Source organism: Nerophis ophidion, linkage group LG25 (genome assembly GCF_033978795.1).
Source record: "Nerophis ophidion isolate RoL-2023_Sa linkage group LG25, RoL_Noph_v1.0, whole genome shotgun sequence".
Lineage (NCBI taxonomy): Eukaryota > Metazoa > Chordata > Actinopteri > Syngnathiformes > Syngnathidae > Nerophis > Nerophis ophidion.
This window is the reverse complement of record NC_084635.1, coordinates 40,240,767-40,264,099: the sequence shown is the minus strand read 5'-3', so window position 1 is coordinate 40,264,099 and position 23,333 is coordinate 40,240,767. Positions and strand designations below refer to the sequence as shown.

Below are 23,333 nucleotides of genomic sequence, written 5' to 3'. Positions count from 1 at the left end.
AGCATATTCAACTGAATATGGGTTGAAAAGGATTTGCAAATCATTGTATTCTGTTTATATTTACATCTAACACAATTTCCCAACTCATATGGAAGCAGAGTTTGTACATTAAATAATATCAATACACTATTCTATGTTACAGTGTGTCTGGATGAATGTTTGCCTCATTCCTGTGAGAATCCTGCATGGGAAAATAGCATTAAAGAGTGGGGCGCAGCTGCAGCGTGCTCAAGCAACCACCAGGTGGCATCTGTGAGCAGATAATTCTACTATCATCTCTTTCAGGTCTTCACACGGAGGAAACGCCATTCTTCACTAAATAAGTATTTTAGAAGTACTATAATAGTCCTAGGAACACACCTCCCCGGAGTAGAAGACACAGCTGGTGTTCTGAGAAGGCTGCACCGGCTCATTGGGGCCCCAGAAGGTGAAGGTGACCGGCGCCTGGTCCAACCATTTGAAGACCGTGGGCCTCCTGCCCTCGCCGACCAGACCGATCCACACGTCCGACCACTGGCCGTCTGGGGGTGGTGGGGCGGGACAAAGGTGAGCAGGTGTGGTGAGACGAGGGTGAATGGTGACATGAACCTGCGTGGAAGCTGGTGCTGATCATCTCCTTGCTGTCCAGCGAGTGCAGGCTGGCCAGGGAGCTTCCTGTGCGGTTGCAGTGCCGCTGCGCTTCCGTAAGGTTCCGAGGCTGCTCCCTCACCAGCTGGTAGCACCAGCCGTTCCAGGGCACCCAGCCGGACTCGCACGCCGTGTGGTTGTAAACCAGCGACTCTGCACAGAACCAGGAAAGAAGGTGGTCCAACAAGCTCGGTACCAAATGGGCGGTGTCCTACCTGCTGGCGGCGTGGGCGGGGCCGACACTTTCTTCTTGCAGACGTACGGCAGCTGTTTGCTGCAGCCTTCAGCTTCGTAGTTGTGCTGGGAGTTCAGGACTCCGCAGTCCGCCTCAAAGATGACGGCGCGGGGGGGCATTCCTGTAACGACAATTACAAAATAAAACAACGGCGCCATAAAAAAAAACACTCTCTCAGTTTTGGCATTCAGGACCGGGCCTCGACTACACGGCCCATTAATGCCCCTCTGTCCTGGTCACTTTAAACCTGGACTGTCTCCTGGTCAGACCCAAGCCCAGGGAACCACTTTAAGGTATGGGTGACATTTCAACCAATACCCGTACTCGACTTTACAAATTTTCGATACTTTTGTGTGTATTAAATGCAAAGTTCAAAGATGAGCTGATGACGACAACATCTGTCACATTTTTTAAAATTAATTAATAGGTGCAAGCCCAAGACATTGGATAGCAGTAGTGTATAGGTGTTGGTGTTTAGTGTCGAGTCTTTTGTTGCGCCTGACGGCAATAGATATCTACATATATCCATATTTAAGAGTTATTTATTTTCTATAGTCATATTTGAAATAGCTAGTGTTCCATCTTGTATTCTTTTTATCTTTTCTTTATCTCATGACCGATGGTACACTGTGGACTACCTTGAGTTTGGAATGCAGGAGTAGCAATTCTCCTTTTTCCTATCTCTTCCTGTCTCCAGCTAAGGAGAACAATAGATATGTCTAATCGCTCTGAAGGGTGGGGGGCTATTGGCATATTGAAAAAGACAAGACTTCCGTAGTGTTTTCAGATCAACTAAGCGACGCGAATTGAATGTGTTGTTTTTTTAGGTTGGTCTCTCCAAAGCTTTGGAATAAATTGCAAAATACCTATTCTGTTCTGGGTTGTCATTTAAAATCAGCTTATGTGTCATCAAAAGAACTTGGGATTGACCAGCAACTTAAATTCCCTCGGAGGAACATCTGGTCCAAACGCAACACGCCCCATAAAGTGTTAATTCTGCAAGTCTTGTTTTTATATTACGCACCCGCTTATTGATTGTAACGCGCATCTTGGTTGTTGTTTTCATTAACACATTTGGAGGTGTTTAAATTGGCATGTAAAATTGCTAATGCTAATCAATAGCATGTCAATAGTAACACCAAACCATATTAGCATCAAGCTAAAAGACAAATGGAGCCTTACTTTACTTACGTTGGAGCGTTTTGTTTTTTAGAGTGGGTTATTTTGTTTGCGTCGACAATTGCGACATTACCTAAAGGTAGTTTGGCTGAGTCCGCTCTTGGTGCTGCTGGAGTGATTGCAAAGTGCCAAAGCGCAAAGAAGGCTGGACGATTATGGCCAAAAAAAAAAAAAAAATCACGATTATTTTTTATTGATATTGTAATCATGATTACATTGATTACACAATTATTCAAAAGGTCGCAGGCATTCAATGTTGGTTTTCGGCCTTGCCGCTTACGTGCAGTGATATTTCCAGATCCTCTGGACCTTTTGATCATATTGCGGAGCGTGGATGGTGAAATCCCTAAATTCCTTGTAATAGCTGCTTGACAAATGTTCTTAAACTGTTGGTCAAGTATTTTTAGAATGTGCCGCGGGCCTTAAAAAAAGAAAAGAAGCTGCAGGCCTCAAATGGCCCACGGACCGCAGTTTGGACACCCCTGTTCTACTATGTAAAATAGTAGAAATAAGAAAAATATTTTTTAAAAATGGATTAAGAATCATTCTGCTTAAGGATCGCAATGTATTCAAAAATGTTTTGACAACTCAACTATGTGAACTTTTAGCAAGTTGATGTCATTAAAGAGAGTTTTCAACTGGTAAAATAGTGTGACGCCCTCACAAAGTGATCCCCTGTTTGAATAATTCTTATGCCTAAGGGCTGTTGCTATAGTTATTATCAATTGTGCTGAAGTCGTACTTTTCTATCTGTGCAAGGGCACAACTTGTGCCTTTGCAAGTTGTCTCGTATCAGCAGTTTGTTTCCAGACCCTGCCTGCTGACGGCCGAGGACAGACATTGAGTACCTCAACGTAGACAAAACAGAGACAGGGGGATATCACGAGTGTCAGCAAATTTCCATCCTGGGGCTGCTTGCATTACCCCTCCCTTCAGAAGCCGCCTCAGGGATGTTAACTAGGGACCTCCCGAATAAATAGAAGAGCACGTGGGACTGTACCTTAGGGCGTGGTGGGAGACTGGACCTGAGTGTGCAGCCCCAAACATCTCTCCTCATGAGAAAAATTGAACTCTGTCTCAGCCTGATTCCATCTTCTTGTCTTGTGTAACAGATAGTTTGGTGTTTGAACCTGACATCCTCTTTGTGTTTTTTCTAAGTGCTTCTACCGAAGGCACTTTACTTCATAAGGAATGATGTCATGCCGGGATGGCCACACTTTTCCTGCAGGCCAGTGCAGGGGAGCTACCTCATTCATATATATCATTTATATTTATATATTTATGCAAGTTTTGTTCACAAGTTAAAAGGTGTTTTAATGATAACACAAGCATGTTTCTTTCATGAAGACAAGAATATCAAGTTGGTGTGATTGTGATGACTTGCATTGATTGGAATCAGACCGTAGTGAAGATAACCGCTACATTTTCAAAACGGAGGACAAAAATATCCTCCTTTTTGTCAAATACCACATGAAAGTGCTTGCTTTTTGTTTGTCCAGCTTCCATACTCCTTTTTATACACTTTACAAGATATACATTGGCGGAAAAACTCCCGAGCTTGCTAGCTTGTGCGCGCTAGCTTTCTGAGACTTTTATTTTGTTAGCCCAGGTAGGATGAAGCAGCGCTTTTAATGTGAAGACAATGTTCTGCCCTCACTGAATGTGTTGAGGTTATAAAGCTTGGCAGACAGCTAACAACCAATCCAGGACGTTCTAATAAAGTTCCAAAGCAGATGAATCCATTTAGGCTCTGTATTGTTGTTGATCTTGCTTTGTCTTGCACTGGACTTTTATTTTTTATTATTATTATTCTTATTCTTGTAAAACTGAAATACACACAATGACAATGTATAAGCTGTATGATTCAATTAACAAACTGAAATGTAATACACAATATGTAAACATTATCTTTACACAAATATACAGCATGATTACCAAACAAATACTGCTGAGTGTTGAAACTATTTCGATGGTGGAAATATGCGAACGGCAGCCATTTTAAATCCTCAAACATTCATTAAAATAGTGCACAAAAATCGTTTTTCAATACACATCTTACTATCAAATTTAGCCACTTTCCACCTTAGTATTGCGTTACAAAAACAAGTTAAACAGTTTACTTACAGAATTATCTTTTCCAAGGCTTGTAAGAGTTAACACAACTCGTCTACTTCTCATTTTTTATGAACTAAACTAACATCGTAAACCGGAAGTGTCCAAACTAAACCGGAAGTGCCGAACTATTGACGCGCAGCATTTCCCATGGCCACAAGGTGTCAGTAATAGTCCACAATCAAACGGGCATAACAGAAATGAACGGTGCAGTTTTGATGGCAGGTACGGCGCGAGAGTCTGTTGAAACAAAAAAAGTGTTTCTCGCCTTCTTGTCGGTCGTTTTTTCTTAATAATGATCTCACAAGATCCTCAGGTGTTGTGAACATGGCCGGCTCTACGCAGGGGCAAGAGGGGGCAGAGCCCCCTTAAATAAATGTCTTGCCCCCTCAAATCAAAATTTGAGAAAGTAAATTTTAATAAACTCACAAAATTACTACATTACAAGTTGACAAAATTATCTGCACTAGCGCAAAAATCCGCCGAAAAAGGGACACACACGATATAGTAGTGTCGGCTTCCCTCTCATTCCTCCCTCCGCTGTGCGTGTATTCAACATTCCACAGGCTGCGCAGCAGACACACACCCGCACACACACCTCAGCAAACATCTAATCACTGTTGCATTATGAAAGTAAAAGAAAAGGAAAAGTTGTCTACATTTATCATATACTTGTTAGGATGTGTGTATTTGTGTAGTCTTATCTGTCATAAACACGTTTATCGTCGCAGACTTTCGGTGCTACGGAGTTCCTTTTTTTTTTTTTTACAACTTGACGAGTAGCTGAGATAGGCGCCAGCGCCCCCCGCGACCCCGAAAGGGAATAAGCGGTAGGAAATGGATGGATGGATGGATGGAGTTGACGGAGGCTCTGAGCAGCAGTGGTTTGGAAGGCAGAGAGCCTCCACTGTTCCTGTAACAAGCTACAAGTCATCGATGATGCTGCTAATGACGGTAAAAATGAAACATAAGGTATATATCCTGCTTAGCAGTCCTCCCCTGCTGTCCTCTGTTCAGAGCGGAGTCCCTAGCAACGGCCCGTTTTACTTAGCAACGGTCTGGCAATCGACTGCTGGAATTCTTTTTCTGTAGTTTTTCTTGTAAGTCTACATAGTCAACCTTTAATGTTTCAATCTACATTTTGTAATAAACAAATTATAAGTTTCATTTGATATGACCAAGACACCTAAAAACAAAAACACAGCCGTTTTCATCAATTTACAAGCAAGTGGGCAACACACATACACATTGGAGTGAATGAATTTTGTGCCCGCATTCTGTTTTATAAATCAGTTTGAGATTCTTTTTTATCATTATTCAGACTACCTTTCAGTTTTGTAAATATTGACTGTAGTGTGTGAAGTCCTACTTTGGGTCAAAATTTGAGAGTTAGGCCATCCAGTTAGGATAAATGTTTTGTTGTTGGTTGATAAATTCTGGATGAAGGAGGTTTTATTTTATTTTATTCATTTATTTTTATTTTTTAGTCCCCCCCCTGAGGGATTGCCACCTTATTGTGGTCAGGGGGTTTGCGTGCCTCTGTGACCCTAAGAGCAATACCAGCAGGAGCTTAGTCTTCAGGTGGGACACCCAAGTTGGACAGGTCTGAATGTAGAGGCCTGAAAAAGTGCAATCCACTACTCCAGGTTGGGGTTGGACACATAGCTAAAGACCCATTTCAATGAAGAAAGCATCGTTACTATAAGCACAAAAAAAAGTGCTGGAGCATGATGTGTACACATGATGCCCCCTTCACATTTCTGACTGCCCCCTCATATAAGCATGCCTAGAACCGCCCCTGGTTGTGAATGTCAATCAAGTGACCAAAGTCACGTCTTGGTGAAGATTGATTAGCGCTCATTTTTAGGTTAATTTTTTAATGACTGACACACCCTCCACATAATGTGCACCCCTGGTTTTTTTCCCAAAGACCACTCTCATTACCTCTGACTGGCTATGACCAGCAGTAGTTTAAAGTGACCACTTGCTGAGTCGTGTCATCCATGTTTGCCCTACAGTCAACAAAACTAATGTAAGAAACAGGAAAAGAGTGTGCAGTGGTTTTTTTTTTAGACGCCATATTGGGTATTATCACGCAAATGCAAACTTTCCATACAAATAAGGAACGCGTTAAGAAAGGACTGTGCTGCCCCCCAAACACCCGCCCGCCTCCCATCGGACCCAAAAGACTTCTTCAGCGAGCGCCAGGCAAGTCTGGGCGAAAACATCTAGAAGAATCTCTAAAATGCAACTCTTCAAGGGGGTTAGAGAAATGTCCGCCTGCCAGCTGTCACTTTCACCACACACACACTTTCTACATATATCAACATTTGTATTTTCAACATTAATAATATATACATTCTATCCAAATATAAAAAAGCTTGTTGTGAAGAATGAGTTGGAATTTCACAAGAAAAAATTGTCGGTATTATAATAAAAGTCGTCATTTTACTCAACGCAAGTAAAAAATTTGACAAGAAAAAGTGAATATTTGTGCAATATAATGATAAGAGTTGGAATTTAACTCAATAACAGTTGCAATTTTACAAGAAAAGCTTAACATTTTGTCAATTTTATGAAAAGAGTCGCCACTTTACTTCACAAAGGACTCCTCTTCCTCCTATCCAGGAGATTGCAAAAAGCCGCTGCCTGACCAGGGCTCAGAAAATCTACAAAAAGTCCTCCCACCCCCACCAAGGACTGTTTTACTTTTTATTCATAGCTGTATGTAGAAGTGTCCGGTTGTATCTGCTGCTTTAATGTCTTTAATGTCCTCTGTGTTCTTTGATGTTTGATGTTTCCCTCTTACACACATGGAAGAGGGATGTATACTATGGCTATGGGTTGTTGTGTTTTTTTTTTTTGTTTTTTTTCCCTTGGCCTCAGTCTGCACCCCCACTCCAGGGCCTAGGCTAAGACCGATTTTTTAATTTTATTTTAATCTTCTATTTTTTTCTCCCCCCCCCCCCTTGTTTACCTGTATGTCATCTTTTTTGTAAGGGGCGCTGGAGGCCGGCAGACCCGTCAGCGATCCTGTTCTGTCTCCCTGTAATGTTTGTCTGATCTTGAATGGGATTGTGCTGAAAATTGTAATTTTCCTGAAGGAACTCTCCTGACGGAATAAATAAAGTACTATCTATCTATCTATCTTTCACTGCTGGACTCTAGAAAGAGGTTCCGCAGCCTCTGAAGCAGAAACTCCAGGTTCTGTAACAGCTTCTTCCCTCAGGCTGTAAGACTCTTGAACGCATCATAATTAAATTATCCCCTCAACTCCCCCCAAAATGGATTAACTCGCTGGAATAAAAAGACAACGTAACATACATCCATAAACGTGGATGCATGTGAAAAAGTGCAATATATCTTATTTATTTTTATTTATTTATTTCATATATATATTTATATATATTTATTTAATTACATATGCACCTTATTGCTTTTTTTTAATCCTGCACTACCATGAGTTTATGTAATGAAATTGGTGGCGACTTGTCCAGGGTGTACCCCGCCTTCCGCCCGATTGTAGCTGAGATAGGCGCCAGCGCCCCCCGCGACCCCGAAAGGGAATAAGCGGTAGAAAATGGATGGATGGATGGATTTCGTTCTTATCTGTGCTGTAAAGTTCAAATTTGAATGACAATAAAAAGGAATTCTAAATCTAAGTCTAATTTTATCAGAAAACTTTTACATTTTGGCAATGTAATAATAATAATCTGAATTACACTTGGCAAAATTATGACAAGAGTCACAATGTTACTGTAGAAGCTAACTGTTAATGGGTACTATTAAGTATGGCTCGGTTGGTAGAGCGGCCGTGCCAGCAACTTGAGGGTTGCAGGTTCGATCCCCGCTTCCGCCATCCTAGTCTCTGCCGTTGTGTCCTTGGGCAAGACACTTTACCCACCTGCTCCCAGTGTCACCACACTTCTTTAAATGTAAAAATTAGATATTGGGTTTCAGTATGTAGACCGCTTTGAGTCACTAGAGCAGGGGTAGGGAACCTACGGCTCTAGAGCCAGATGTGGCTCTTTTGATGACTGCACCTGGCTCTCAGATAAATCTTAGCTGACATTGCTTAACACGATAAGTAATGAATAATTCCACGGGTAATCACGGTGTCAAAAATAACGTTCAAAATATAAAACATTCTCATGCATTTTCATCCATCCATCCGGTTTCTACCGCACCTGTGCAAGAAGTTGCATTAATGGTAAGAAGTGTTTTATTTATTGTTGGTTAGCCTCTGGAATGCTTTCCCGGTAACAGTTTGAGATGCTACCTCAGTAGAAGCATTTAAGTCTCACCTTAAAACTCATCTTTATACTCTAGCCTTTAAATAGACCTCCTTTTTAGACCAGTTGATCTGCCGCTTCTTTTCTTTTTTCTCCTATGTCCCCCCCTCCCTTGTGGAAGGGGTCCGGTCCGATGACCATGGATGAAGTACTGGCTGTCCAGAGTCGAGACCCAGGATGGACCGCTCGTCGGTGTATGGGTTGGGGACATCTCTACGCTGCTGATCCGCCTCCGCTTGGGATGGGACTCTCGCTGCTGTCTTGGATCCGCTTTGAACTGAACTGTCGCGGCTGTGTTGGAGCCACTATGGATTGGACTTTCACAGTATCATGTTAGACCCGCTCCACATCCATTGCTTTCAGTCCCCTAGAGGGTGGGGGGTTGCCCACATCTGAGGTCCTCTCCAAGGTTTCTCATAGTCAGCATTGTCACTGGCGTCCCACTGGATGTGAATTCTCCCTGCCCACTGGGTCTGAGTTTTCCTTGCCTTTTTGTGGGTTCATCCGAGGATATCGTAGTCGTAATGATTTGTGCAGTCCTTTGAGACATTTGTGATTTGGGGCTATATAAATAAACATTGATTGATTGATTGATTGAATAACAATGTTATTAAAATGAATAAGAGACTTATTATACTCTAAAAATGTCGGTCTTTCGTAAAAATTCATGCATATATAGTTGTATCAGCGTTAAAAAAAAAAAAATTATATGGCTCTGACGGAAATACTTTTAAAAATATTTGGCTTGTATGGCTCTCTCAGCCTAAAAGGTTCCCGACCCCTGCACTAGAGAATAAGCGCTATATAAATATAATTCACTTCACTACTATACTCTTAGTAGCGTAGTGTATTTCTTCATCCTATGGTCAAATATGGGTTGTCTTACGTCAGCACCGGAAGTCGTGAAATCAGCTGTTCACCTGGCGGGGTTTTTTCGGGGATGAATAGGGAAGTCCTTCTTTAGCTGCCGTCTTGTTTTATCATATATTGCTGCCTTTGCACCTGTCAATGTTTACTTTTGTATGCACATTCAATCGACCAATAATCCTGACTTTGGAGCAATGTTCACGGACTCTAGTATTTGGCTCTCTTTTAGATGCGATGGTTTTCTGTATTGGGACCATGATATATGTCCTAACTTGTTCATTGGTCCTCATATGGAAGCTACTTTTCCTTGTTGATGTCTCAAGAAGGGTAGAATACAAGAACACAAACACACACACACAGTATTACAACACACACACGCACAGTATTACAAAGTGCCATAAAGGCCTTATTGAGCAAGACAAAGAGCCAGCATGCAACACAAAGAGCTTCTTCACACTGCTGCACTGACCCACCCCACAGAGACTTCAGGAGTTTAGTTTAGCCTCAACACACCAGGAATATTCACTTCTTCTCAGTTGTTAGGAAGAAGAAGAAAACGTATTTCAATACATGCCATGACGGGGGGGGGCCAAGGTCACATGGGTTTAGGCCCCGCCCCAGAGAGAGTAGGAAGCAGCGTCACCTGTTTCCCAGCGCAGGACAGAGAGCGGGGAGCCGTCTGACCACTGCCAGCCTTGGGACGTGTCTAACTGTTGGAGGCCTATCCACATCTGCTCAGGCATCACGCTGAAGCCGTCTAAAACTAAAGAGAGAAGGAGTTGAGCGCGTGGTCGCAACGACTCCGAGCAGCCAGGTGAAGATACAGTCCTGCTCGAAAGTGTAGGTACACTTGTAAAGAACATGATGTCATGGCGGTCTTGACTTTCCAATCATTTCTACAACTCTTATTTTTTTGTGATGTAGTGATTGGAGCACATACTTGTTGCTCACAAAAAACATTCATGAAGTTTGCTTCTTTTTTGAATTTATTATGGCTCTACTGAAAATGTGAGCAATCAAAAGTATACAGAGGTGGGCAGAGTAGCCAGAAATTGTACTCAAGTAAGAGTACAGTTACTTTAGAGATGTATTACTCAAGTAAAAGTAAGGAGTAGTCACCCAAATATTTACTTGAGTAAAAGTAAAAAGTATGTTGTGAAAAAACTACTCAAGTACTGAGTAACTGATGAGTAACCTGTTCGTTTAATAATTACGGCAACAGATAATGCACAAAAACATAAAAATAGCAATGAGCAAATTCAGAGCCAGGAATATCTCTTATGCAACTAAAACAATAATATATATTAAATAATAATACATTAAAATAAAAAAAGGCAAATTGAGCCACAATAACTTAACAGCACCATAGGCTCAGTAGGCATTTATTGATTGATTGATTGAAACTTGTATTAGTAGATTGCACAGTACAGTACATATTCCGTACAATTGACCACTAAATGGTAACACCCCAATAGGTTTTTCAACGTTTATCAATTACCTAATAAATGACAAAGTCGAGGTGATCTACCTCATATATACATACACACACATATCATATATACATACCTTTATATATACAGTATATAATTTATATTTATTTATTTTGCCGTTTTTGTTGACATGTTAAAGGTGTTTTAATGAATATACATGCATGTTTAACATATAGATTCCTATCTTTCATGAAGACAAGAATATAAGTTGGTGTATTACCTGATTCTGATGACTTGCATTGATTGGAATCAGACAGTATAGTGCTGATAACGTCCACGTTTTCAAATGGAGGAGAAAAAAAAGTTCCTCTTTCCTGTCTAATACATCATGAAAGTCGTTGGTTTTTGGCATCTTATTTGTCCAGCTTCCATATTCGTTTTTATACACTTTACAAGAAATACATTGGCGGCAAACTCCGTAGCTTGCTAGCTTGTTGGCGCTGGCTTTCGGAGACTCTTATTTTGTGAACGCAGGAGCGATGGAGAGGCACTTTTATTGTGAAGACAGGAACTGTGCGATCAGTCTTTTGGGTTTTGACGGGAAGTACGGTTGAAATAAAGTGTCTTTTTTCCTTTACACTTTTGATTGATTGATTGATTGAAACTTGTATTAGTAGTTTGCACAGTACAGTACATATTCCGTACAGTTGACCACTAAATGGTAACACCCCAATAAGTTTTTCAACATGTCGGGTTTTACGTGTGACGGTCACGTGACCACCTGGCTCTGTTTGATTGGTCCAACGTCACCAGGGACTGCATGTGATTGGTGAAACGCAAATACGCGTATCCTACTTTGAATGCGTGTCTGACAAAACCAAAACAAACATTAACAGATCGATAAAAAAAAAAAAAGTAGCGAGTAGCGACCTGATTGTAGATAAATGGAGCGGAGTAAAAGTAGCGTTTCTTCTCTATAAATATACTCAAGTAAAAGTAAAAGTATGTTGCATAAAAACTACTCTTAGAAGTACAATTTATCCCAAAAGTTACTCAAGTAGATGTAACTGAGTAAATGTAGCGCGTTACTACCCACCTCTGCATACAGCAATGTTAATATTTGCTTACATGTCCCTTGGCAAGTTTACCTGCAATAAGGAGCTTTTGGTAGCCATCCACAAGCTTCTGCTTACATTTTTCACCACTGACTAAATTGGATTAAAGGCCTCATCTTTTCCCCTTCCAAACATATTGCTGGGTATTGTGGCCAAACAGCTCTATTTTTGTTTCATCTGACCTCACATGGACAAAAATAAGTTCTGTGGTCAGATGAAACAATAAGTGAGCTGTTTGGCCACAATACCCAGCAATATGTTTGGAGGAGAAAAGGTGAGGCCTTTAATCCCAGGAACACCATCACTTCTGTCAAGCATGGTGGTGGTAGTATTATGCTCTGGGCCTGTTTTGCTGCCAATGGAACTGCTGCTTTAAATGGGACAATGAAAAAGGAGGATTAGCTCCAAATTGTTCAGGACAAGCTAAAGTCATCAGCCCGGAGGTTGGGTCTTGGGTGCAGTTGGGTGTTCCAACAGGACAATGACCCAAAAAACCCACATCAAAAGTGGTAAAGGAATGGCTAAATCAGGCTAGAATGAAGGTTTTGGAATGGCCTGATTTAAAGGTGTGGACAATGCAGAAGAAACAAGTCCATGTCAGAAAAGCAACACATTTAGCTGAACGGCAGCAATTTTGTGGTGAAAAATGTAAGCAGAAGCTTGTGGATGGCTACCAAAAGCGCCTTATTGCAGGTAAACTTGCCAAAAGACATGTAAGCAAATATTAACATTGCTGTATGTATACTTTGGACCCAGTCACATTTTCAGTAGAGCCATAATAAATTCATAAAAGAAGCAAACTTCATGAATGTTTTTTGTGAGAAACAAGTATGTGCTCCAATCACTACATCACAAAAAAATAAGAGTTGTAGAAATGATTGCAAACTCAAGACAGCCATGACATCATGTTCTTTACAAGTGTATCTACACTTTTGACCACCACTGTACTTATTGTTACGTCTCACAGGTTTTGGAGTGGAGATCATCCGGGGAGGACACGCTGAGCAAATCCGCTCCTTGGCTCCGACAAGAATCCAGAGCTTCCTGCCAGGTGACGGCGGCGCCGGGAACAAACTGGTAGCAGGAGTCTCCCTCTGGTCCCACAAACAGGGTCTGGCAACCCTTCTCTGAGAAGTCAAAAGTCAAAAGTCAAAAAGAGACGTTGACGCCAACCTTGTCAACAACACCACGTGCCAGGCGTTAGACAGTGCCCCTTCTTCCTGTCCTGGTCGTAGTCCGGGGAGGTGGAGCACCAGGAGAACCCCGGGGAGTCGGAGTCCGGGAGGCAGCCGTGATGCCAGCTTCCGTTGTACTTGAAGGGAAACTCGCAGGGAGCGCCGGCAGAGTTGCCGTTGGTGGTGTGGATGACTGCAGGAACCAAGCACACCACAACGTCAGGGAACTTGCACCTGACTCTGGCAGTACCATAAAATATCTCATCTAAGGACAAGAACCAGTTGTTCCCCATGGAGCTGCAATCAATTTGTGGCGGTGGATTAGATTAAATAATCCAAAAAAAAAAAGGCAAAACAATGTTACACATAATAAAATAAACATCTGTGGAATTAGTCGGTACCTCCAGGAAGTCGTGATGTTGCAATCGTGCCAAATTAACACAAATTCAATCAATTTGTGGCGCTTGTGGCGTAATGTTAAAAAATGACATCATCATATATATTACATAATTAAAAAAGGCAAAACAATGTTACACAAATATTTAAGAAAACATCTGTGGAATTAGTCAGTACCTCCATAAAGTCGTGAAGTTGCGATCGTGCCAAATTAACACAAATTCAATCAATTTGTGACGGTGGATTAGATTACATAATTTAAAATAAAGGCAAACAATGTTACACAAATATTTAAAGAGACATCTGTGGAATTAGTCAATACCTCCAGGAAGTTGTGAAGTTGCAATTGTGCCAAATTAACACAAATTCGATCAATTTGTGGCGGTGGGGGCGTAATGTTAAAATGACATCATCATATATATTACATAATTAAAAAAGGCAAAACAATGTTACACAAATATCTAAAGAAACATCTGTGGAATTAGTCAGTACCTCCATAAAGTCGTGAAGTTGCGATCGTGCCAAATTAACACAAATTCAATCAATTTATGACGGTTGATTAGATTATATAATCAAAAAAAGGCAAAACAATGTTACACAAATATTTAAAGAAACATCAGTGGAAGTAGTCAGTACCTCCAGAAAGTCATGAAGTTGCAATTGTGCCAAATTAACACAATTCAATCAATTTGTGGCGCTTGTGGCATAATGTTAAAATGACATCATCATATATATTACATAATTAAAAAAGGCAAAACAATGTTACACAAATATTTAAAGAAACATCTGTGGAAACTAGTCAGTACCTTTATAAAGCCGTAAAGTTGCAATTGTGCCACATTAACACAAATTCAATCAATCGGTAGCGGTGGATTAGATTACATATTTAAAAAAAAGGCAAAACAATGTTACACAAATATTTTAAGAGACATTTGTGGAATTAGTCAGTACCTCCAGGAAGTCGTGATGTTGCAATCGTGCCAAATTAACACAAATTCAATCAATTTTTGGCGGTGGATTAGATCAGTTGTCCCCAACCTTTTTGTAGCTGCAGACCGGTCAACGCTTTGGGGAAGGGTTTTTTTTGTTTGTTTTTTTTTTCCCTTTGTCATGAAAAAGGGAGTTTTTTTTGGGTTGGTGCACTAGTTGTAAGCGTACCTTGTGTTTTTTATGTTGTTTTAATTAAAAATAAACTTTTTTTTTTTTAATTAAAAAATAACAAAAATTAATAACAATTTCTTCTGCGGCCCGGTATTACATAATTTTTAAAAAAGGCAAACAATGTTACACATATTTTAAAAGAGACATCTGTGGAATTAGTCAGTACCACCAGGAAGTCGGGATGTTACAATTGTGCCAAATTAACACAAACTCAATCAATTTCTGGCGGTGAGGGCGTAAACTTAAAATGACATCATCATACATATTACACAATTAAAAAAGGCAAAACAATGTTACACAAATATTTAAAGAAACATCTGTGGAACTAGTCAGTACCTCCATAAAGTCGTGAAGTTGCAATTGTACCAAATTAACACAAATTAAATCAATTTGTGGCGGTGGATTAGATTACATAATTTAAAAAAAGGCAAAACAATGTTACACAAATATTTAAAGAAACATCTGTGGAATTAGTCAGTACCTCCAGGAAGTCGTTAAGTTGCAATCGTGCCAAATTAACACAAATTCAATTAATTAGTGGCGGTGGGGGTATAATGTTAAAATTACATCATCATACATATTACATAATTATAGTAAAAAAGGCAAAACAATGTTACACATAAAATTAAAGAAACATCTGCAGAATTAGTCAGTGCCTCCATGAAGTGGCAATTGTGCCAAATGAACACAAACTGAATCAATTCCCCACATATTTTGGCCGATGGGCATCATTTTCACCAATCAAGAGTCTCTAAGCGGCACTCAAAGGCGCACATCAAGTGTCTAATCAAAATGGTGTCGGTTTCCAGTGTAAACAACAACACGTACCAATACATCAACTCTTTATTGATCAAACCACACAATCCCTGTTCTTTTGTACACCCTAAGCCTTCTGGGTAATGTAGTATATACACATTTCACTTCCTTGTTGACATGTATTACTACATGCATTTAATTAAGACCATTAAGAAGGGATTGTCGTTTGCAGAGAGGCAGCATTTACATGTTAGACATGTTGAAGTGTGACGGTATTAATGAGCACTAAAGTCCACCCTCAACAGTTGACAAATGTTCTTAAAGTGCGAGGGGAAATGTGCTGGAACATAAATGAATGTTTACGATGGACAAACACATTAATAAGTGTAAAAATTTACATTTAAAACAGTATTAAGTGTGAAACATTATTAAGTGTAAAACATTAAGTTTACAACATTATTAAGTGTAAAACATTAAGTGTAAAACATTATCAAGTGTAAAATATTATCAAGTGTAAAACATTATTAAGTGTGAAACATTAAGTTTAAAACATTAGGTATAAAACATTATTAAGTGTACAACATTATTAAATGTACAACATTATTAAATGTAAAACATTATTAGGTGTAAAACATTATTAAGTATAAAACATTATTAAGTGTAAAACATTATTAAGTGTAAAACATTAGTAAGTGTAAAACATTAAATGTACAAGATTAAGTGTACAACATTATTTAGTGTAAAACATTAAGTGTGAAACACTATTAAGTGTAAAACATTAAGTGTACAACATTATTAAGTGTAAAACATTATCAAGTGTAAAGTATTATCAAGTGTAAAACATTATTAAGTGTGAAACATTAAGTTTAAAACATTAGGTATAAAACATAATTAAGTGTACAGCATTATTAAGTGTACAACATTATTAAATGTAAAACATTATTAGGTGTAAAACATTATTAAGTGTAAAACATTATTAAGTATAAAACATTATTAAGTGTAAAACATTAGTAAGTGTAAAACATTAAATGTACAACATTATTTAGTGTAAAACATTAAGTGTAAAACATTATCAAGTGTAAAACATTATCAAGTGTAAAACATTATCAAGTGTGAAACATTATTAAGTGTAAAACATTATCAAGTGTAAAACATTATCAAGTGTAAAACATTATCAAGTGTGAAACATTATTAAGTGTAAAACATGAAGTTTACAACATTAAGTGTACAACATTATTAAGTGTACAACATTAAGTGTAAAACATTATCAAGTGTAAAACATCAAGTGTGAAACATTAATAAGTGTAAAACATTAAGTATAAAACATTAAGTGTACAACATGAAGTGTACAACATGAAGTTTACAACATTAAGTGTACAACATCCATCCATCCATCCATTTTCTACCGCTTATTCCCTTTTGGGGTCGCGGGGGGCGCTGGCGCAAAGTGTACAACATTATTAAGTGTAAAACATTAAATATAAAACATTATTAAGTGTAAAACATTATTAAGAGTAAAACATTAAGAGTAAAACATTAAGTGTAAAACATTATTAAGAGTGAAACATTAAGTGTGAAACATTAAGTGTACAACATTAAGTGTACAACATTAAGTGTACAACATTATTAAGTGTAAAACATTATCAAGTGTGAAATATTAAGTGTGAAACATTAATAAGTGTAAAACATTAAGTGTGTAACATTAATAAGTGTAAAACATTAAGTATAAAACATTATTAAGTGTACAACATGAAGTTTACAACATTAAGTGTACAACATTATTAAGTGTAAAACATTAAGTGTAAAACATTAAATATAAAACATTAAGTGTAAAACATTATTAAGAGTAAAACATTAAGTGTAAAACATTATTAAAAGTGAAACATTAAGTGTAAAACATTAAGTGTACAACATTAAGTATACAACATTAAGTGTACATCATTATTAAGTGTAAAACATTAAGTGTAAACATTATCATGTGTAAAACATTAAGGGTGAAACATTATTAAGTGCAAAACATTAGGTGTAAAGCATTAAGGGTACAACATTAAGTATACAACATTAAGTGTACATTATTAGGTGTACAACATTATTAAGTGTAAAACATTGAGTGTAAAACATTGAGTGTAAAACATTAAGTGTAAAACATTAAGTATAAAATATTATTAAGTGTAAAACATTATTTAAGTGTAAAACCGAGTCTGAATCCGAGCTAATATCGCTATACTTTTCTGTGCTATCCGTCATGTTTGTTTCTGGTTGCTTCACGCTGTGACGTCACAGGACAATAGACGGGTGGATGTAGCCATGGTGTAAATCAGGCACTTTGAAGCCGTTTTTCGGGATATTGCATGATGGGTAAAATTATGAGAAAAACTTCGGAAAAATAAAATAAGCCACTGGGAACTGATTTTTATCGGTTTTAACCATTCACAAATTGTGATAATGTTCTCCTTTAAGTGTGAAACATTATGAAGTGAATAACATTATTAGGTGTGAAACATAATTAAGTGTAAAACATAATGAATTGTATTAAGTGGTCAGTTAGGATCAAGCAGTCAGCAGACAATAAGGAAGACTTTGGTGGTGTTGCTTTCTAAAATAATAAAAAATGTTTGTTACTGGTTATAAAACAGTCATGTGATCCTGAGATCTAAGTGTGTGTACTTCATGTGTGTCTGTGTGATGGAAAAGAGTAAAACATCAATACTGTATGTGTTTGACAATGTTTCAATCAATCAATCAATGATTATTTATATAGCCCTAAATCACGAGTGTCTCAAAGGGCTGCACAAACCACAACATCCTCGGTAGAGCCCAAATAAGGGCAAGGAAAACTCACACCCAGTAGAACTCCTGTACTTTTTCAGGTTACAAGAAACACTAAAAACAGAAAAGTAAAAAAACAAATATTTTGCTGCCAGTTCAGCCACTTGAGGCCTTAAAACCCCCAAAAGCGGTAACATTGTTGTTGACTTATCATCAGTAGCAACAATCTGACACACTTGTTATGTATCGCACCTTCAATTGTTCTTGCTTATTTTATTGCTTCAATGTAACAGACTGCACTTTGTACACCTCTTGCTTTATTGACATTTATTATTCTCACCTCCCCAAGTCTTGCACATTCCAAACCTCCAGCGTCAGCTCCTTTATTGATAGTAGTCACCGTAAGAAAAGTTACTACATTAGTATACAAATATCATGTTATTATACAAGTACAACCCAATTACCAATTACCAAAACAGTTTGCTATAAACTGAAAAAATATAACATTTACAAACCCCGTTTCCATATGAGTTGGGAAATTGTGTTAGATGTAAATATAAACAGAATACAATGATTTGCAAATCCTTTTCAAGCCATATTCAGTTGAATATGCTACAAAGACAACATATTTGATGTTCAAACTGATAAACTTTTTTTTTTTTTTTTTTGCAAATAATCATTAACTTTAGAATTTGATGCCAGCAACACGTGACGAAGAAGTTGGAAAAGGTGGCAATAAATACTGATAAAGTTGAGGAATGCTCATCAAATACTTATATGGAACATCCCACAGGTGTGCAGGCTAATTGGGAACAGGTGGGTGCCATGATTGGGTATAAAAGCAGCTTCCATGAAATGCTAAGTCATTCACAAACAAGGATGGGGTGAGGGTCACTAATTTGTAAGCAAATTGTCAAACAGTTTTAGAACAACATTTCTCAACGAGCTATTGCAAGGAATTTAGGGATTTTACCATCTACGGTCCGTAAAATCATCAAAAGGTTCAGAGAATCTGGAGAAATCACTGCACGTAAGCGATGATATTACGGACCTTTGATCCCTCAGGCGGTACTGCATCAAAAACCGACATCAGTGTGTAAAGGATATCACCACATGGGCTCAGGAACACTTCATAAAACCACTGTCAGTAACTACAGTTTGTCGCTACATCTGTAAGTGCAAGTTAAAGCTCTACTATGCAAAGCCAAACCCATTTATCAACAACACCCTGAAATGCCGCCGGCTTTGCTGGGCCCGGGCTCATCTGAGATGGACTGATGCAAAGTGGAAAAGTGTTCTGTGGTCAGACGAGTCCACATTTCAAATTATATTTGGAAACAGAGGATGTGGTGTCCTCCAGAACAAAGAGGAAAATTACCATTCGTATTGTTATAGGCGCAAAGTTCAAAAGCCAGCATCTGTGATGGTATGGATGTGTATTAGTGCCCAAGGCAGGGGTAACTTACACATTTGTGAGGGCACCATTAATGCTGAAAGGTCCATACAGGTTTTGGAGCAACATATGTTGTCATCCAAGCAACGTTATCATGGACGCCCCTGCTTATTTCAGCAAGACAATGCCAATGTGTTACAACAGCGTGGCTTCTTAAAAAAAAGAGTGTGGGTAATTTCCTGGCCCGCCTGCAGTCCAGACCTGTCTCCCATGTGGCGCATTATGAAGCGTAAAATACGACGACAGCGGAGACCCCGGACTGTTGAAGGACTGAAGCTCTACATAAAACAAGAATGGGAAAGAATTCCACTTTCAAAGCTTCAACAATTAGTTTCCTCAGTTGAGTGATGCAACACAGTGGTGAACATGCCCTTTCCCAACTACTTTGGCACGTGTCGCAGCCATGAAATTCTAAGGTAATTGTTATTGAAAAAAAAAAAAGATCTTGTCTTTGTAGCATATTCAACTGAATATGGGTTGAAAAGGATTTACAAATAATTGTATTCTGTTTATATTTACATCTAACACAATTTCCCAACTGATATGGAAACGGGGTTTGTATAAAATAACATCACTTTTTTGTCATAAGCCTCATTTCATTTTCAGAATATGCTACCCCAGCAGGCACAAGACATTAAAACTGCGATGAGAACTTGTGGAATTAGGTCCTGACGTCGAGCAACTCAAACCTAACGTTGAAACAACGTTTCATCAATGTCAGGATGTGACGTTAATTTGACCATTGAAATATGGTCATTTCTCCGACCAATATTCTACAACATAAATACAACGTTGAAACAACATGCTTTTTGACTACGTTTAATCAATGTTGGGTTCTGACGTTGAGTTGACCATTGAAATATGGTCATTTTTCCAACCAATATTCTACAACACAAAGACAACGTTGAAACGACGACATTCTTTTTGACAACATTAATTCAATGTCAGGTTCTGACCTTGATTTGACCATTGAAATTTGGTCATTTCTTAGCCAATAATCTACAACATAAATACAACACACAACATACCTTTTGACAACATTTAATCAACGTTGGGTTCTGATGTTGACCGTTGAATTTTGGTCATTTTCTAACCAATATTTCACAACACATATACAACATTGAAACAACAAACTTTTCACTATGTTCAATCAATGTTGGGTTCTGGCATTTATTTGGTCATTTCCCAACTAATATTCTACAAAACAAAGACAACGTTGAAACAACATGCTTTGACGTTTATTCACTGTCAGGTTGCGACGTTAATTTGACCATTGAATTTCAGTCTTTTTACCAACCAATATTCTACAACACAAATATAACATTGAAACATGCCTTTTGACAATGTTTAATCAACGTCAGATTCTGACGTGGATTTGACCATTGAAATTTGGTCATTTCTTAACCAATATTCTACAACATAAATACATGACACAACATACCTTTTGACAACGTTTTATCAACGTTGGGTTCTGATTTTGACCGTTTCATTTTGCTCATTTTACCAACCAATATTCTACAACACAAACAGAACGTTGAAACAACATGCCTTTTGACAACGTTTAATTAACATCAGTTTCTGATGTTGATTTAACCATTGAAATTTGGTCATTTCTTAGCCAATATTCTACAACATAAATACAACACACAACATACCTTTTGACAACATTTAATCAACGTTGGGTTCGGATGTTGACCGTTGAATTTTGGTCATTTTCTAAACAATATTTCACAACAAATATACAACATTGAAACAACATGACTTTTGACTATGTTTAATCAATGTTGGGTTCTGGCATTTATTTGGTCATTTGCCAACTAATATTCTACAAACAAAGACAATGTTGAAACAACATGCTTCGACGTTTATTCAATGTCAGGTTGCGACGTTAATTTGACCATTGAATTTCAGTCTTTTTACCAACCAATATTCTACAACACAAACAGAACGTTGAAACATGCCTTTTGACAATGTTTCATCAACGTCAGTTTCTGACGTGGATTTGACCATTGAAATTTGGTCATTTCTTAACCAATATTCTACAACATAAATACATGACACAACATACCTTTTGACAACGTTTTATCAACGTTGGGTTCTGATTTTGACCGTTTCATTTTGCTCATTTTACCAACCAATATTCTACAACACAAACAGAACGTTGAAACATGTCTTTTGACAATGTTTAATCAACGTCAGATTCTGACGTGGATTTGACCATTGAAATTTGGTCATTTCTTAACCAATATTCTACAACATAAATACATGACACAACATACCTTTTGACAACGTTTTATCAACGTTGGGTTCTGATGTTGACCGTTTCATTTTGCTAATTTTACCAACCAATATTCTACAACACAAACAGAACGTTGAAACAACATGCCTTTTGACAACATTTAATAAACATCAGGTTCTGATGTTGATTTGACCATTGAAATTTGGTCATTTCTTAGCCAATATTCTACAACACAAATACATGTCACAACATACCTTTTGACAACGTTTTATCAACGTTGGGTTCTGATGTTGACCGTTGAATTTTGGTCATTTCCTAATCAATATTCTACAACACAAACAACCTGCTTTTTGACTCCGTTTGTTCAATGTCAGGTTAAGACGTTGATTTGACGGTTGAATTGTGGTCATTTCCCAACCAACAACGTGGATCCAACATTAGACGCCAATGTTGTCCCAATTTACAAACACAACTATTTTTCAACATTGTTTTAAAGACAGTTTAAAGGATACCGTATTTCCTTGAATTGCCGCCGGGGCGTTAATTTAAAAACCTCTTTTCACTTCGGCGTTTACCAAAGGCATGCGGTAAAGGCAAACATGCGTTAATTATTTAAAAACTCTTCTCACTCCGGAACTTACTAAAGGCATGCGGTAAATTTAGGCCTGCGCTTATAAATTTGAGTGTGATGTAAGGATACGATCATTAAAAGCACATTTAATTTAAAAAAAAACATTATTATGGTCTTAACTTTACTTATAAATGAAGTCCATGCACAGCTCCTTCTGATCAAAAGCATCGATAACTTGTTTATAGAAGTCTTCCTTATCTTTCTTCAGTTTTAAAAGTCTCTCTGTCTCGATGGAGATCTTCCTTTATTACCTCTTGCTTCGATTGAAGGTCCAGTTTAGAAACGGTTTTATTTTAGATATGTAATCCTCCATGTTAAAAGTGTAAGCGAGAGAAAAAAATAAACTATCGCCGCTCACTCTTGCTGCTTGTTGTCACTTCTTCTGCAGCAGAGTAGTCGCAAGAAGGATCACTAGCGCCCTCTACCACCAGGAGGCGGGAGTCATTTAATGACTCATATTTGACACACGCAGCTACGGTATATTAATAAAACAGAGCTGCTTACTGTTCTTTTTAGCATATTCAATACCTTGGACATTAAATCCTACTGAATAGCTCTTAATCTTCTTCCCTTTATGCGATTTTAAATGATTGAAATCAGCCTCCTCCATTTTGAAAATGATGACAGGTGAAGTGTCACTCGTGACGAGACGAGTTTGACCCGGGGGAAATTCTAGACATGCGCCAATAAAAATAATATTTTGCGAAACGAGTTTGACCCGGCATTAATCCTGAGCCGGTGGTGATATTAAGCATGCGCTAATTATTTTGCGAAACGAGTTTGACCCGGCAGTAATTCTAGACAGGCGCATACTATATACCCGACGGCAATTCAAGGAAATACTGTATGTACGTATGATCAACGTTGTATCAATGTCTTGTGCAGCACAAAGAGAA

The 23,333-nt window shown here is 38.2% G+C and overlaps 1 protein-coding gene across 1 annotated transcript in view; it reads right to left on the bottom strand.

The window, feature by feature from the left end:
* The window catches only part of ly75 (lymphocyte antigen 75), an 88,713-nt gene that overhangs the window by 58,307 nt on the left and 7,073 nt on the right, over window positions 1–23,333 (bottom strand). Inside the window, exons 3-8 of the mRNA XM_061887352.1 lie at window positions 13,052–13,225; window positions 12,823–12,984; window positions 9,956–10,075; window positions 843–983; window positions 589–780; window positions 361–521 (exon numbers count right to left, since the gene is read on the bottom strand). Coding sequence (XP_061743336.1) covers window positions 361–521; window positions 589–780; window positions 843–983; window positions 9,956–10,075; window positions 12,823–12,984; window positions 13,052–13,225 — 950 coding nt within the window. The remainder of the gene's footprint in view (window positions 1–360; window positions 522–588; window positions 781–842; window positions 984–9,955; window positions 10,076–12,822; window positions 12,985–13,051; window positions 13,226–23,333) is intronic.